Consider the following 18,822-nt stretch of genomic DNA (forward strand, 5'->3'; position numbering starts at 1 on the left):
CTCAGCACAGCGACACAAGACTCCGCCCACCAATGTCACAAAATGTGGGCTCAAAATTAAACAAAATGTACGGATATTCATGGTGCGGCATAGTAGGGTAGGAGGGTGGATGGGTTGTTGCGGGATGGTTGGAGTTCAGCTATTTAGTGCCAGGCAGGCCAGTCAGGGTGTCACCAGATGCGGTACGCCACTCCCCCCCCCCCCCCCCCCCCGTCACTCTCTAGTAAAGCTACTGGTAATAAAGGGTAGATAAAGAACTTCGGCTATTAACATAAGGGAAAACTTTTCTGCTTTAAAAAATGCTTTTGTAAGCGGGTTTCCCGGGTTTTGCTTATGTGTGATTTATTTATCAAGGTCGTGCGACTGTTTCATAAATAGGTCACATGTAAGCAAAAGTAAGAAAAAAAAATTATCATATAAAAGCTATACGTTTGAAAAGAATGATAAATCTCCTTCATAGTGGTTTTCCTGCTGTTAGTCACGTTTTTCCTGGTTTGTTGCTGGGAATTTTTTTTTTAAATTTAAGCTGACCATTGATACTAGATATTTATTAGGCTGTTGACAATTTAATGTCTGCAATGCTTGAAAGATCCACTGCTGGGATACGATGTTTGGTGGAGAAACAGACTGGGCAGGTTTACAATGCATCTGTTTACATTTGTGTGCAATTTGTGACACATCTAAATGTATTTATAGATGGATGGATGTGATGAGTCTTGGCTCAAGTAGAGTAAATGATATTACTGCTTTACAAGCCTGGAGCACTGTGGATAATAATGTCACAAATGGACAGGCTACCCCATTATGTCACAATACCCAATCAGTGATTTCCTGTTTCTTTGATGTTTTACTACCCAGTAAAGTGTCCTCCTATTGTCTCTGATGGCTGGTATTATAAAGATCCTCTGGCACTGTGTTTGAAGACACATTGTTTACCTCTAGAATACTACTTGTCATTGGTTTACACAGACCAGTTTTACCTTCAATCAGAATTGCTTTCCCATCATAGCAAATAAAAACCCCTATTCTTCATCATGGCATTCTCATGTTTTCAGCATTCTGATATATCAGTCCTTATTTATTTATTTTATTTATATAGCGCCTACAGATTCCGCAGCGCTTACAATTATGGGGTACAAAGACAAGTATCAGAGATAAAATTACACAATAACTATTCAAACAAGAGGTGTGGGGATATGTTGGGGATATGTTGGGGATATGTTGGGGATATGTTGGGGATATGTCGGGGATATGTCGGGGATATGTCGGGGATATGTCGGGGATATGTCGGGGATATGTCGGGGATATGTCGGGGATATGTCGGGGTTATGTCGGGGTTATGTCGGGGTTATGTCGGGGATATGTCGGGGATATGTTGGGGATATGTTGAGGATATGTTGAGGCCAATTAGAGACTTTTATAGGCCTGTCTGAAGAGATGTGTTTTTAGGCCACGTTTGAAACTATGGATGTTGTTGTTGTGTCTGAGGGATTGAGGGATAGTATTCCAGAGAACCGATGCAGCACGAGTGAAGTCTTGGAGACGGGAGTGAGAAGTTGGGATTATAGAAGATGTTAGTGTGAGATCATTAGCAGATGGTAGACAGAGATGAGAGAGGAGATGTAGGGAGGTGCAGCATTGTGGAGAGCTTTGTGTGTGAGACTTATTGAATCAGGAAAACTTTCATAGGGGTTAGATAATAATTGTATATGATGAACCTGATTATTTTGACAATTTTGGTTTTTTTGTACAGCATATATATATATAAATATATCTATCCAAATTTGCATGAACAGAAATATTCATACCTTTGCTATGACACTTGAAATTGAGCTCTAAGGGCCTCTTATTTATGTTGAGGATGTTTTTAAACATTGATTGGAGTCACCTGTGGTAAATTCAGCTGATTGGACATGATTTGGAAAGACACAGCCCTGTCTTTATAATACCTAAAGGCTGACAATGCATATCAGAGCAAAAATCAGCCCATGAAGTGGAAAGAGCTGCGTTATTTTTTATTTTTTTTGCTGCACTTAAAGTTCCCAAGAGCACAATGGCCTCCATAATTCCTAAATGAAAGAAGGTTAGAACAACCCGGGACTATTCCTTGAGCTGGCTGCCCCAGGGTGGAAAGGACATTGGTAAGAAAGGTGACCAAGAACTAATGGTTCCTCTGGCTGAGCTCCAGATACCTTGTGTACAGATAGAAACATTTAGAAAGTCAACCAGACTTGTTTGGGTTCAGGGAAAGCTGAATGGAGCAAAGTACAGAAATATTCTTAATGAAAACCTGATCCAGAGCACTCTGGACCTCAGACTGGGCGGAATATTCACCTTTCAACAAGACAATGACCCTGAGCACCAAGCTAAGACAACACAGGAGATGCTTAGGGACAACTCCTTGAGTGGAGTCCTGATTTGAACCCAATTGAATATCTCTGGAGAGACCTCAAAAGGGCTTCCACCGATGTGCAAACTGACCAAACTTAAGAGGATCTACAGAGAAGAATGGTAAAAGATCCCCAAATCTGGGTGTGTAAACATTGTAGCATCATTCCCAAGAATACTGGAGGCTGTAATTGATGGTGAAGGTGCTTCAACTAAGTAATGAGTAAAGGGTCTGAATACTTATGACAATGCAATATTTTAGTTGTTCCTTTTCAATAAATTTGCAGACATCTTAACTTCTTTGTTCACTTTGTCATAATAAAGTATTGAGTGCACAATAATGGGGGAAACATTCATTTTTTTTTTTTTTACCTTTAGCATAAGACTGCAACATAACAAAAATTGAAAAAAAAGTTAAAGGATCAGAAAACTTTCTGAATGCATTGTATATATTGGGGAGTCCCCTGACACATATCTCCACTGGACATTACAAAAATGCAACATGAAAAGAGACAAAATGCAGAAATGATCTAAATGCTGAAATTATTGGGGGGGAATCATAGAAAATTCACTACCTTAAACCCCAGTTATTTTCTTTTGCATTTTATCTTGTCATACAGAAGTTTGTATGCTGAACTTTTACACATTAACACTTTCAACATACACCATTACGAGTCATACTCTCCATGCATCTGCCCCCTCAACATATTAATAGTATGGCCTTGTGCCTCATCACTTTTCTGGTATGTGTGAACAAATCCTATACAGTATGAGAGACTAATATTTCTGCATTATAAATTCTGTGCTACTTGCTGACCTCTGGTGGTGGTAACCAAGTATTACACTGCTGTCTTTAAACGAGTACTCTAGCACCGATTTCTCCTCTGTTGTGCCCGGACTGAAAAAAAAAATGAAAACAAACTTTCACTAATCTTCCTGTGTTCCCCTGGAGTGCTGCTACAGCTGTTCGGTCCTCCAGTCCCATATTCTGCCTTATTCCTGTGCACGGATCGTCACACGGCGTTCAGCCTATGACCGACCGAGGCAGGACATCGCTGCGGCTGAGCATTGTGTGACGATCCGTGCACAGGAAGAAGGCAGAAGACGGGACTGGAGGGCCAAACAGCTGTAGCAGCGCTCCGGGGGAACGGAGGAGAAATAGTCGGCGCTAGAGTACTCCTTTAAGTGTTGTATCTCATTTATTAGGTGATAAGATTGGAAAGAAAGGAGAAAATGGGCAAAAAAATCTTAAAACTTAACCTATGTTTAAAAATATAGTTAGGATACTATACGTGCTAAAATAGATAAGAATGTGTTTACTACTATAATGGGAATTACAATACTAAAAGTCATCAGGGACTGAAATATATAGTAAATTAATTATTAGTTGGCTATCGGGAGCAGGAAAACCATCCTCAGTTTAAAAGAATTTAGCTCTAAAAAGATTTTTCCTATTGACACAGGTGAGTCACTCTGATTGGCTCTGAGGCCGGGTTCACACTACAGAAATTCCAAAGCGGAATTCCGTTTTTAAATTCCACTTGGAAAGAGCAGAGTCTCTTTGCTGGCAATGGGATTCCGCTGCTCTGTGCACACTGCAGAGTTTTCAAGGTGGACTCTTTGCCCGGGAAATCATCTCGAAAAATTCCGCCAGAACATTTCAGCTCTTCAAACATGTCTCTTCAAACATGCTGTCTATGGGTACTGAAACAGTATGCACTGGCTGCATTCGGAATCTTAGAAATTCCAAAGTGTAAACTTAGCCTTAAAGGGGTACTCAGCCCCTAGACATCTTATCCTTTATCCAAAGAATAGGGGATAAGATGTCTGATCGCGGGGCTTCGGCCCCTGTATTGCCCGTCATTACGCACAGAGCAAGTTTGCTCTGTGGAGTGATGACGGCGGGGTGCTGCAGCCGAGATCACGAGGGTCCCTAGTGGCGGGACCCCCGCGATCAGACATCTTATCTCCTATCCTTTGGATAAGATGTCTAGGGGCGGAGTACCCCTTTAAAGGTAAAACCTTACCCTTAACTATTAAAGCACTGGATCTTCAGGGAAGAGTTTGCATCCAGGTGTTTGAGGGAATTACACAGTACTTAAAGGGGTATTCCGTGCAAAAACATCTTATTCCCTATCGAAAGGATAGGGGATAAGATGTCTGATCATGGGGTCCCGTCGCTGGGACCTCCGCGATCTCCCTGCAGCAGCCCGCATTCTATGCATAGATGCATCTGCAGTTTCAGAAACCGCCGGGCTTCCGAGACGGGAATGTGACGTCACGCCACACCCCCTCCATTCATTTCTATGGGAGGGGCGTAACGGGCGCAACACCCCCTCCCATAGACATGAATGGAGGGGGCGTGGCATGACATCACGTCCCCGTCTCGGAAACCTCGCGGTTTCTAAAACTGCAGATGCAGCTACGCATAGAATGCGGGCTGCTGCATGGAGATCGCGGGGGGTCCCAATGGCGGGCCCCCCGCTATCAGACATCTTATCCCCTATCCTTACGATAGGGGATAAGATGTTTTTGCCCGGAATACCCCTTTAACCTCTTAAGGACTCAGGGCGTACTTGTACGCACTGAGCCCGATCCCGGTGTGAAAAACGGGGTCACGCCGTGACCCCGCATCACACCGGGTCGGTCCCGGCTGCTAACGATAGCCGAGACCCTGGGCTAGCAGTGTGCGGCACCGATCATTGTGCCGCGCGCTGTTAACCCTTAAGACGTGGCGATCAAAGTTGACCGCCGCGTCTGAAAATGAAAGTAAACGCTTCCCAGCAGCTCAGTTGGGCTGATCGGGACATCGCGATAAAATCGCGATGTTCCGATCAGCTGGGACGCAGGGGGAGGTCTCCTTACCTCTCTCCGCAGCGTCCGATCAGGGTTTCATTGCTCCAAGCCTGAGCTACAGGCTTGAGCAATCAAACCCCTATCTCGCTGATCTATGCAAAGCTATGGCTTTGCAGGAATCAGCATAAGAGATCAGTGTGTGCAGTGTTATAGGTCCCTATGGGAGCTATAGCACTGCAAAAAAAAGTGGAAAAAAAAAGTTAACAAAGGTCATTTAACCCCTTCCCTAATAAAAGTTTGAATCACCCCCTTTTCCCATAAAAAAAAACCAGTGTAAATAAAAATAAAAATTAACATATGTGGTATCGCCGCATGCGTAAATGTCCGAACTATAACATTATATCATTAATTAAACCGCACGGTCAATGGCGTATGCGCAAAAAAATTCCAAAGTCCAAAATAGCGTATTTTTGGTCACTTTTTATATCATCAAAAAATGAATAAAAAGCGATCAAAATGTCTGATCAACACAAAAATGGTACCGATAAAAACTTCAGAACACGGCGCAAAAAATGAGCCCTCATACAGGCCCATACGCGGAAAAATAAAAAAGTTACAGGGGTCAGAAATACAGGGGACAAAATCAAACCTATATAAGTAGGGTATCATTTTAACTGTATGGACCTACAACATAAAGATAAGGTGTCATTTTGACCAAACAATGCACTGCGTAGAAACGGAAGCCCCCAAAAGTTACAAAATGAAATTTTTTCTTCAATTTTGTCGCACAATGATTTTTTTTTCCGTTTCGCCGTGGATTTTTTGGTAAAATGACTAATGTCACTGCAAAGTAGAATTGGTGGCGCAAAAAATAAACCATCATATGGATTTTTAGGTGCAAAATTGAAAGTGTTATGATTTTTAGAAGGTGATGAGGAAAAAAATGAAAATGGAAAAACGCTGAGTCCTTAAGGGGTTAAGGAATATGAACAACATTAGTACAAAATACATGCATTTCAGTAAAAATGCTTCTAAACATAATCTTTGTTATGGGTTTTACTCATATTTTTTTACTATTTACGTTCTGCAGCTTCTGTGTATTAATATCAAGCAAAATCCTGTTCATGATTAGCCTTGATGCTATCATAAGTGAGTCACTAGAGACTGAGCCATCAGATTTTACTGTAAATGGCAGAGAGCTGCTGGCTATAATAATAAAAACAATAATAATAATTATTATTATTTAATTAATATAGAGCCAACAGATTTTGACATACACACAAGACAAACAGATGAACGTTTTTAATAAAAACCCAGTTGCAAAAAAGGATTTTTACCCCCAAATGCATGCATTTCAGTAAAAAAAAAAATACGGTAAGTCATAACAGTGCCCAGAGAATTTCAATCAGGTTTTAATGTGTAAACATTATTATATCTACATAAAACATTTTTTTTTTTTTTCTTACTAGCTTCTAGCTTTCCACTACTAGACATAAGCTCAAAGTGAACCATACAGGTTTGGCAACCAGGGAATGTCATACTTGTGCCAAGTGGTCCTGACCTTGATCAAGGTTTTTGTTTCCAAAGACTATATACAAATATGGTTATGTAGCTATTGGCTATTATTATTCCAATCCATGTTCTTATATTTATTTAGCTTTTTGGTAGACATACTTTAACATCTTAAAACAAGGGCTAATTAAATGGCATGAAATAACAAAATATTCATTACTCACCTGAATAATTCCCCTGCTGCACCAGCGCTGCTGGTCTTTGTTTACTTGGCTGTAACAATGATGTGCCCATATACTCCATGGGACCTGCGCAGCCAGTTGCTGGCTTTAGCAATGTGCGGCACAGGGCAGCTGAGGATTGGCTGCAGTTATGTGGGTATTCCACATGCTGTCCAAGTAAACAAAGACCAGCACAGAGAGTCTTTGTTTTCTCTTAAGACAATTTTTTAGAAATAGAAAACCTTTCTAATTGTATATTTTAATTTACAACATGTGTTTGTTGCTTATCCAGGAAAACGAATGCATGAGGATTAAGATTTTAGGAGATTGTTATTACTGCGTCTCTGGACTACCAGTGTCTTTACCCAACAATGCAAAGAACTGTGTTAAAATGGGGCTGGATATGTGTGAAGCAATAAAGTAAGTATGTGTGAATGGAATTAAAATGGTGGTCTGGTTTAGAAGTCCCACTTTCAAATATTTTACTAGGAATTTCTGAGTTAATGTGTGGCTATGTAAATGACCGCAGCTAAGAGCATTTACTTAGAACATTTCTCTCTTGGCATGAGCCATCCCATGGCCTAATCTCCCATTAATCTCAGTGGGTACTGTATATTGCATCGGGTCTCCTTTTGGCAGTGTTGACAGGGAATTAAAGAGATTTCCTACATGGAACTTTGTGGCATAAACACTGGAAAGATGTGGGCTCCACCTCTAAGACTTGCCATTATGGGGAGAACAGGGGTCCCCTGATCTTCCTGGTGGGAGGGATGGCTATTGGATCCATACACTTGGTAGTTACTTCTGTAACTCATAGGGGGAGAGTTATCAAAACCTGTCCAGAGGAAAAGTCGCTGATTTTCCCATAACAACCAATCAGATGTCTTCTTTCATTTGTGAAAAGGCCTCTGAAAAATGAAAGAAGCGATCTGATTGGTTGCTATGGGAAACTCGGCAACTTTTCCTCTGGACAGGTTTTGATAAATCTCCCCCATAGATGTTCTAGCTTAACAGTAGGAGTTTCAACAGTCATATTCCCTTTGATCATTGAAGAACTCCTAACAAAAAAGTAGCCAACACTTTGACAAGTTCTAATTGTTCTGTATAGTAGAACTTTATTTATTGTTTATTTCTAAAATAATTCCAATGTACATATATGGTTGAGTCAGTTTATTAGAAAAATCAGAATGCTGTGAGAAAATCTTGTCACTAGAGGAACATAATTCATATCATGTTAGGATATATCATTTTTCGGACATTTTATTCCTAAAGACAGGTGAGAGAAGCCACGGGAGCAGACATCAACATGCGGGTGGGAGTACATTCTGGCAATGTTCTCTGTGGGGTGATTGGACTGCGAAAGTGGCAGTTTGATGTTTGGTCACATGATGTCTCATTAGCTAATCGCATGGAATCTGCAGGAGTACCAGGGTAAGATGTGTTTGATGCTTTTTCTCCAATCTCTCAACATTATTAACATTTTTGAATGAGAATTTAATTTGTGTGCAAGAATACTATAGTAGGAGAAAAATAATTTCACATGATTTTGCATTCAGTGAGGATATCAATCCAAATACACTAGTTAAAGGGGTACTCCGACCCCTAGACATCTTATCCCATATCCAAAGGATAGGGGATAAGATGTCAGATCGCCGCAGTCCCGCTGCTGGGGACCCCCGGGATCCCCGCTGCGGCACCGCGCTATCATTACAGCACAGAGCAGTTCGCTCTGTGCGTAATGACGGGCGATACGGGGGACGGAGCAGCGTGACGTCATGGCCCGTCCCCTTAATGCAAGTCTATGGGAGGGGGCGTGATGACCGCCACACCCCCTCCCATAGACTTGTATTGAAAGGGGCGGGCCGTGACGTCACGAGGGGCGGAGCCGTGGCGTAACGATGCTCTGGCCCCTGTACTGCCCATCATTACGTGTAGAGCGAACTCGCTCTGCGCAGTAATGATAGTGCGGTGCTGCAGCGGGGATCCCCAGCAGCGGGACCGTGGCAATCTGACATCTTATCCCCTATCCTTTGGATAAGGAGGATAAGATGTCTAGGGGCGGAATACCCCTTTAAGATTGGATAAGAATTTTAGACATGCTTGGCAGCAAATTAAAGCATTTACATTTCTTACAACACTTTGGGGTAGATTCATCAAAACATTTGCAGAGGAAAAGTCGACCAGTTGCTAGGCCTCTGAAAAATAAAAGTAGCAATCTGATTGGTTGCTATGGGCAACTGGTCAACTTTTCCTCAACACAGTTCTTAATGAATCTCCCCCTTTATGTGTAGTGTATGAAGAAATTGAGGCAATGACTGCAGAGCAGGGCTGTCCTGCAGGAATGTGTGGGAACTGAGTTCCTGCACTTTTATCACAGCAGGAACACCGTTCCCATTAGCAGGAGTGCTGAAGGACTAGCCCTTATGTGGAAGAGTTCCCACACTTTTTTTTTCCAGGACTTGACCCCTGCTGCAGAGTATAATAGTATTTGTTTATGCAGTGTCCCACTGCAGGCATTGTGATTGGCTGTCGTATGTCATGCGTGCCTTCAGTATTTTATGCAACTGAAACTGTGAGCCTTTGTAAAAGGCTAGGCTGAGAGCTGTATGGGGTTAACCCACATGCACACTCAGAGGGCCGGGACCTTCCAGAAGACGTCCAGCCTCTCTAAACAGCAAAAGTCAGTTCAGTCTTAGAACAGTTGAGTCAAGGACAATATGGGTTGAGGAGCTTCTGTTAAGAGTTTAGTCTAGTCGTGACACTGTTTGCATGCCTGTAGTCCTAAGCTGAATAAGGATCCCATAGCTTCAAATTAGGATCTAAGTAGGCTTTTGTCCAGGCCTAGTGCAGCAGGGCTATCACTTAACAAACTTTACACCCCACTGTTGGCAATTGGAGTTCCAGTAAGATAAGTAATGGGTGTCCCTGCCTCTGAACCTCACCGGCACACAAGCAGATGAGTTTCTCTGCTTTAGAGCTGCAAACTGTCTAGGCCCTACTGCCTCTGAGCTCTTCCATAAGAAAAAGTAAGTATCAAGTCACTGTTGGCCCACCTTTTTGATCTGGAAAAAGGATCAAAGTTTCTTTTTCATTTTTCCCCTGCACTTTATCACTCGTGGCCACCTGCTGTGTAGAGATTTGCAACACCCTCCCATTTGAGTTATCAGAGCTGGGTTATGTTCCATGCTTAGAAAGGTATAAACACTGTGAAAGACAGCGGTCTTCAAACTGTGGCCCTCCAGATGTTGCAAAACTACAACTCCCAGCATGCCCGGACAGCCAACGGCTGTCCGGGCATTCTGGGAATTGTAGTTTTGCAACATCTGGAGGGCCACAGTTTGAAGACCACTGGTGAAAGAGCTTAGCTAGTTCTATAAAGGTTGGGGCAATTGGATCTTAAATGATTAGTAATTGATAGGCCCTTTAGGGTCTATTCACACGTACAGTATTCTGCGCAGATTTGATGCGCAGGTTTGGAGCTGTGTTCAGTCATTTAGTTTACATTGACATTTGCAGCTGAAAATCTTGTGCATCAAATCTGCACAGAATACTGTACGCGTGAATAGACCATTAAAGTACAAATACTTTCCTTTTTGTCTATATGAAATTATAATTTTTTGTTGTTTAATTTTAAGTCGAGTTCACATCACGGAAGCAACATTGAAGCACTTGAATGGGGCCTACAGTGTGGAAGATGGGCATGGAGAACTCAGAGACCCATACCTGAAAGAAATGAACATTAAAACCTATCTTATTGTTGATCCAAGAGTGAGTGTGATATTAATGTATAAAGTAAACGGGTGTTTTTGTTTTCTTTTAATGTCTTAGATGGCATGTGCAGTATATGGCCTAAAATATTTGGACACCCGCCCTAATTCATTAAAGGTGTTTCAGTCACGCCAATTCTCAATAGACAAACATTGGTGGTAGTATTGGTCATACTAAAGAGCACAGCGACACCTAGTTAGTTTGGGATATTTCTCATCTGCTGGATTTGGAAATGTAAGTGTTAATATTGTAAAATGTTAGTGTCAGAGTAACAGCAGCACAGCTATGAAGTAGTAAACCACTCATGTTTGACAACTGGGTCTGCCAAGTGTTGAAGTGGTTGGCATGTCATTACTCAGTACCAAAATAAAACTCTGGAAGGGGGATCAGCACAAGAACTATAGGTTAGAAGCGTGACGAAATTCTTATATATCTCTACCTAACAGAGGGCCTAGCAGAATAATGGTTTGGAACTGTTTTCAAGGGTTCAGGATAGATACCCTATTTAAAGTGTAATGTTAAAGGGGTATTCCAGGAAAAAACTTTTTGATATATATCAACTGGCTCCAGAAAGTTAAACAGATTTGTAAATTACTTCTATTAAAAAATCTTAATCCTTTCAGTACTTATGAGCTTCTGGAGTTAAGGTTGTTCTTTTCAGTCTAAGTGCTCTCTGATGACACGTGTCTCGGGAAACGCCCAGTTTAGAAGAGGTTTGCTATGGGAATTTGCTTCTAAACTGGGCGTTTCCCGAGACAGGTGTCATCAGAGAGGATTTAGACAGAAAAGAACAACCTTAACTTCAGAAGCTCATAAGTACTGAAAGGATTAAAAAATTTTAATAGAAGTAATTTACAAATCTGTTTAACTTTCTGGAACCAGTTGATATATAAAAAAAAGTTTTTTCCTGGAATACCCCTTTAATGCTAAAGCATACAAGGACATTTTAGACAATTGATGCTTCCAACATTATGGCACCATTTTTGCTTAGACCCATAAAAGCATGGTATGATGAGTTTGATGTTAAGGAACTGGAGTATCTCTACAGAGCTGTCACCCAACCTAATTAAACACCTTTGAAGATCAACTGAAATGCTGATTTTGTGACAGACCTTCTAATAGGACATATGGACAGGAGTTGTCTCCATGAGAAAACATTTTAAAGGGGTATTCCAGGCAAAAACTTTTTTTTATATATCAACTGGCTCCGTAAAGTTAAAAAGATTTGTATATTACTTCTATTAAAAAATCTTAATCCTTCCAATAGTTATTAGCTTCTGAAGTTTTCTGTCTAACTGCTCAATGATGATGTCACGTCCCAGGAGCTGTGCTTGATGGGAGAATATCCCTTGCATGATGCGAGAATATCCCCATAGGACCTGGACACCTCCCAGGACGTGAGTCATCAGAAAATAGTTAGACAGTAAACAGCAACTCAACTTCAGAAGCTAATAACTATTGGAAGGATTAAGATTTTTTAATAGAAGTAATTTACAAATCTGTTTAACTTTCCGGAGCCAGTTGATGTATAAAAAAAGTTTTTGCCTGGAATACCCTTTTAATCCTTGTGGATTTGGAAGAAAATGTCCAGCAGGCTCATACAGGTGTGATGGTCAAGTGGCCACATTCTTTTGACCATAAAGTGTGGCTGCTCACTGAACAAAGCATGGTATGAGCAGAATAGCTGTATAGTCTTATGTGCAGTATTATTGTTTGTACCCTTTGTTCCACTGTTAGCGCTCAGAAAATTATCTTCTATTGTTATCACATTAAACAAGTTTTACATTTAAAAGGGTTGCCCTATTAATCCATATAAAGGCCATGTAAAAGCTACTGTATGTTGGGGTGAAGAGGAAACCACTCTATACACTAGAAACATTAGGCTGTGTAAGAGTGGGTTCCTCTCTGCTGGACCCATTCTATTTATACATTACATGCTTGACTGTCATTTCAGTGGCTGTCATGTAATTACATTTCCCTTTGCAGTGTCCACTACAGGGAAAGTGTATTGCAAGATGTGGCTTATAGACCCTGGATCTGTAATGATCAGCTTATCGCTGTTGCAGCTGCCATTTAGAACCGGGTTGCCACGTTTTTTTTAAATTACTTTACAAAAGGTCAACTTCATGAAATCTCACAAACTTACCATATAGGCATCTAATGACTAAAAGTATATATGGTATAATCATTACACAAACTTAACTGCAACTGTATGAATATAGCACATCGCCAACAATCTAGAGTAATGTGCCTTGAGCTTAATATAACAAAAAATATACTGCTATTCTGTGTACATCTGTGTCTATGCAGGTGTCTGCAGCTTTTAATATCTGGAAAAAAAATCAATGCTCCTACTGTTTTAAAGATATATAATTTTTTTTCTTTATCAGAATAGAATTTTAGACTTAAAAACAATTAAAATATGGTACTTGAAGGGGTACTCTACCCCTAGACATGTTATCCCCTATCCAAAGGATAGGGGATAACATGTCTGATCGCAGGGGTCCGGCAGCTGGGACCCCCAGCAATCTCCTGGCCGGCGCTGCGGCGTTCATGAACACGGAAGCCAGGGGACTTCACATGATGCTCCTTCCATTCATGTCTATGGGACGGGGCATAATGGCTAGTACAGAGCTGTCATGCCCTCTCCCATAGACATGAATGAAGGGGCCTGACGGCGGTGGTCGCCCGTCATCTGGCACAAAGCGGAGTTTGCTCCGTGTATTAGATTATGGAGTGGCGCTCCAGAGATCACGGGGGGCCCTAGCAGCTGGACCTCCCGCTATCAGACATGTTATCCTTATCCTTTGGATAGGGGGTAACATGACTAGGGGCAGAGTACCCCTTTAAGGTCAGTTTATTGAAATATGTTTTTTTTATTATTTCTAATCAAAGGAACGCCCAATCAAGAACCATCACCTTTCTAGGGCCAGAGTAAATGATGGCCTAAAAGTTCGACCGTCAGTCAGAATGACAAGATATCTGGAATCATGGGGAGCAGCCAGACCCTTCTCTCATCTTGACACAAGTGAGCCCTCAATTATGGCGACAGCAGTTACAAATGGAAAACCAAAACGGGTTAGTGGCTTTCTGCAATATTGCTCAGTTTAGATTTGTTTAATTAATATCTGCTTTTTAGTAAATCATACATTTTGGTACATTGTAAAAGAAAACAACAACAAAAAAACTGTAGTATGAATGGCATGCTTGTTTTTGGCAACAATAACTTAAAACTCACAATTAACTTAAATGGGCACTGTCAGATTCAAAAACTTTTTATATGTTGTAGATCTTTGCAAAACCTTTCTAATATACTTCATGAGAAAATGTTATTTCTTTTATATAGAAATCATGGCTTATAGAATCATGGCTTTGTCCAAGCTGAAGCACAGGTCTAGTAAGGGAGGTGAGGGTTTTGCCAACATATAAACATATAAAGTTTTTGAATCTGACAGTGCCCATTTAAAAGTTTTCCTGTCATTTTAACTAACTTTGCATAGATCAATAGTATAAGAAACTTTGTAATATATCAGATTAGACAAAAGTGCTTATTTCTCCTGTTGTTAGCTTTCTTCCCTCTCTACTGCATACCTCTGGAAGAATTCCCTAGAACACAGAAGCAGAGACAGAGAAAGATTTATACACAGTTTAGACTGCTCACTGCTGTTTTTCATGCCTTCCATGCTGTATAGTCTGTATATATAGAGACATAGATGTTTAGGCTCCTCGATGTGTGCGGTGTATGGAGGGTAGGCACCACCCACCAGCTTTGAGAGAACTGCAAATAAGAGATAAAACATGCAGAGCATAAATCTGCTGAAAAATACAATATTCATATATATATATATATATATATATATATATATATATATATATATGTATAAAATGGCCTTAAATAGTGCTGCTCCTCTTATACACAGAAAGGGCATCTTATCCTGAAGTCACCTGTAACATCAGGTATGCTTTAAATATATTTTTTCCAAAAGATGTGCAAACGATGTAGGTATTACAAATGATTTCTGTAGAGAAGCACAGGATGCAGTTGGCATTCTAATGAGTTTTTGTTAACAGTAAATAGATGTTTCAATGAGTATGATGATACGATTGTCAGATCACATGTTTAGTTTCAGGGACAGATCTTTTAAAGTGATGGCATGTAAGAAATAATTGGGTTATTGGCAAGCTGTAATGAGAAGCTCAGTGCACCTCCCCCTTCCAAGGGCACACATGTAAAGAAAATATTTAGAAACTTTTTTGCTTTATTTACTTCATTTAAATGGGGCAGTCTGCATTCATCTGCCACTTTAATTTGCCTGCTGCATTGCCAGACCCGCTGAACCAGGGAATGCGTCTAGCAGCGTTCCCCCATTCGGCATGCAGAAATAATGGGTGCCGGATCCTAGTCATCTGATGCACTTTGCCATCAATTGTGGCATCAGTTGCGGCCAGTGTTGGGTTTGGTTCACTGAACTGAATCGTTGGATATATGTGAACCCACTTCACCAAACCCTTTTGAATGGGGGCACATTGCACTGTGGAAACCATCTGGGTTGCTAAATGTTAAAGGGGTTATGCAAAATTAGAAAAACAGAGCTGATTTCTTCCATAACCAGTACCAAACCTGTCCTTAGGTTGTGTTTGGTATTGAAGCTCTGTTCCATTGAAGTGATTGGAGCCAAGGTGTAATTCTGCACACAACCTGAGAACAGGTGTGTGCCCTATTCATGTAGCCAGATGGACCTTCATTGAATAAAAAAAAAAAAAAAATAGCAAATAAGTATAATGGAGCTTCTGAATTAATTTTGGAGTTCTGAGCTGTCATTTTGTCACCATCAATAACAAAGTGACCATTGGTTGTCGAGATCTCCTTTCAGTACTGACAACCAATGAATCAGCACTTATTTTTTCCACATATCCACAAATAAGGCAAGAATAAATGTTAGGTGGTGGGCCTGGCAATCTATCACTGACTGAGGGATCTCTGATTTCTTGTTACCACAGAACCACAGTGAACGTAAAGTATATATAAATGTATGTATACACACATATGTAGCTTTTTAATTGGTTCTATTTACCCAATAATTAGGTTAAAAAAACTAATTTATTTAATATTTTTCTAATATTTGTTTTTGTAGGAAATAGCTCTGCAAAATATGGGGCGCCAGGCTAATACAGAAAGGTATGAATAACCATTCTTTTTATTTATTTATTTTTTTGAGACTGAAAACAAAACTTCTGTCAAGGAAATGATTTTCTAACATCTAACCTTGTGGATCCAGAGTAAGGAAATGTTAGAAATAAATGTCATATGTGATTTCACTTCAATACACTGTATAATTGGGAAAGGATGAAGTAATATTTGAATATGTGGCATGCTTCTGTGCCCACCAATCCAGTCCATGTCAGCATTGAGAAGTGACCAGCAGACTGGTACAATCAGTTTCTTGCACAGGCTGGCACCATTGTATTTTTATCCTGGTAACCAGGCTGCTGGTGGGTTTTATCCTCAAACCCATCATAAGGATAGAAAAGAATTACATAGATATACACAGTAGCTGCACTAGACACATTACACATATAGATATTGTGGCAGTGAACTAAGCTTTTTTTCATGAGGTGATATGTACAAACACATTTATGTTTTTTTATTCAGGACTGTATCACAAAAACGGAACCAGGAAGAAGAACTTCATGACAGAATGCTGAACACAATTGATGGGCTCAGCTCTGTTAAGTACGTTTCTCCACCTGTATAAAAAACTGGCACAGACTTATAAAACCTGTCTTAGTTGCCTTTAACAAACAAGGACAGTTTCTATGGGACAGTTTTTACTTGTAGACAGTTTTATAGATGTCCCCCCAATAACCGGTGATATGTTGTACATTTTTGGTTGGTTAGAACTGGCAGATGGGATCCCAGACAGTTAAGGGTTCCTCTATCTGGTGTAAATCTGTGCACAGTTTCTCTCCATTATCTGTAAAGCTATTTCTTCCAGGAGCCTTACCAGTTTTCTACATACACTTTAATGACAATGCCACCTGTAATAAGCACCGCTATAATAATTGTGAGACCCTCAGCTTGTGACAATAGTTTATCATCTAATAAAGTAATGGCAAATTGCTAAAATGTCAGCATTTTCTGAATGTCTGAGATCTGTTGGTACCCCAACCGATCCTGAGAAGGAGTCCCTTCCAAAGTTTTTCCTGTATAGTGATGCTGCCAGCCACCTGCAGTGCAGTTGGAACTGCAGAACCTCTCAATTCCAGTGAATAAGGCCGGGCTACATTATCCTGTGCAATGGGCACTGCTCTAGGGGGAAATCTTAGTAGGATATGCAGTGCGGAGGCCCCTACATTCCTAATGATCAAAAAGTGATAGCATACTTAACAATATATCATCACTTTATGAGCTGGTAAAAACCCCTCTAATGGTATATACACATTCAGCAGGTTTATTGCAGAAATTTGTGAAGCTTACGTTCCATTTGTGTGAATGTGTTTTTTTCTGTAACAAACACATGGATAAATGCAAGCCCCATTCAGGTAAAATGTCTTCAACAAATGTTGTGTGTTTCAAAATACAGTGCAGTAAGAAAGCCTTCAGACCTTTTCACTATTTTCATATTTATTATGTTTTGGCCAGTTTTCCCCTTTGTTCTGCACTCAGTACCGCATAATTGCAAATTGAAAACAGAATAATAGAAATATTTTTTAAATGTATTGAACATGAAAAACTAAATTATTGCATTGTCATAAATATTCAGACCCTTTACTCAGTACTTAGTTGAAGCACCTTTGGCAGCGATTACAGCCTCCAGTCTTCTTAGGGATGATGTCATAAGATTTACATACCTGGATTTGAGGACTTTCTGCAACTTTTCTCTGCAGGTCCTCTCAAGCTCTGAGGTTAGGTGGGGTAATCGGTGGACAGCCATTTTCAGGTCTCACCAGATATATTTCATTAGGTTCAAGTCAGGGTTCCGTCTCAAGGACATTCACAGATTTGATTCTAAGCCAGTTCTGTGTTGTCTTGGCTGTGTGCTTAGGGTTGTCTTGTTGACATCATGAGCGGGGCTGGCCGTGACGTCACGAGCCTCCGTCACTGCACCCGATGCTTTAAACAAATGCCGAGTTCAGCAGGGAGATTACGAGGGTCCCCAGCGGCGGGACACCCACAATCTGACATCTTATCCCCCATCGTTTACATTGGGGGTAAGATGTCTAAGGCTGGAGTACCCCCTCAAGTGAGCTTACATGTGTCTTTTAATCAGAAGAGGCTTCTTTGTGGCCACTTTACCATAAAGCCCAGATAAGTGGAGTGCTGCAGTGATGTTTGACCTTCTGGAAGTCCCCCCACCGCTATTACCTAGTTTTGTTAGGTGGACAGCTCAAGGAAGAGTCCTGGTTGTTCCAAACTTCTTCCATGTAAAAATTATGGAGGCCACTGTGATCCTGAAAGTTTTTAGTATTTAAAGGGGTACCCAGGGGAAGTTAAGAAAAATAAAAATGCCCCAAAGCCACCAAAATACCTGTTCTGTGTCCCCTGTAGTTATTCATGTGGTTTTGGCAGCTCCTGTGGCTCCTGTTGTTTCCTAAATGCTTTTTTTCCTTGTTTGCAGCACAGACTACCACTCCCAGAAGTCAGTGCAGCTCTGTGTAATGGCTGCCAGCCAATTGCTTTCACTATCGGTGTGCATGTTCACACTGCAGCTCACACACTGTACAGGTCTTTTCATCCTTCCTCCAGCAATAAATCATGTTTTGCTTTGAATGGCAGCAGTAAGTGATAACACCTACAGCAATCTTCACTCAGCTTCTCTCACAGCTCACAGAGAGGAGAGGGGAGGGGGAAGAGAGCTGTGGCTTTGAAGCCAGGAAGCATGTGGTGCATGTCTCTGTGTAAACCCCTCACTGAACTAGCCCCCACCCTCCTGTCAAGACACAGGGGGAGATTTATCAAAACCTGTCCAGAGGAAAAGTTGCCCAGTTGCCCATAGCAACCAATCAGATTGCTTCTTTCATTTTTAACAAGGCCCCTGCAAAATGAAAGAAGCAATCTGATTGGTTTCTATGGGCAACTGGGCAACTTTTCCTCTGCACTGGTTTTGATAAATCTCCCCCACAGTAGTTGGCTGGA

General features: G+C 40.9%; 1 protein-coding gene across 9 annotated transcripts in view; it reads left to right on the plus strand.

The window, feature by feature from the left end:
* Positions 1-18,822, plus strand: part of ADCY7 (adenylate cyclase 7) — a 243,687-nt gene that overhangs the window by 199,017 nt on the left and 25,848 nt on the right. For all 9 annotated transcript variants that reach the window (XM_056526352.1, XM_056526348.1, XM_056526347.1 and 6 more), the window contains 6 exons: positions 7,210-7,337; positions 8,190-8,348; positions 10,553-10,685; positions 13,581-13,763; positions 15,821-15,864; positions 16,339-16,419. In XM_056526352.1, the coding sequence (XP_056382327.1) occupies positions 7,210-7,337; positions 8,190-8,348; positions 10,553-10,685; positions 13,581-13,763; positions 15,821-15,864; positions 16,339-16,419 (728 nt within the window). The remainder of the gene's footprint in view (positions 1-7,209; positions 7,338-8,189; positions 8,349-10,552; positions 10,686-13,580; positions 13,764-15,820; positions 15,865-16,338; positions 16,420-18,822) is intronic.

Source organism: Hyla sarda, chromosome 6 (genome assembly GCF_029499605.1).
Source record: "Hyla sarda isolate aHylSar1 chromosome 6, aHylSar1.hap1, whole genome shotgun sequence".
Classification (NCBI taxonomy): domain Eukaryota; kingdom Metazoa; phylum Chordata; class Amphibia; order Anura; family Hylidae; genus Hyla; species Hyla sarda.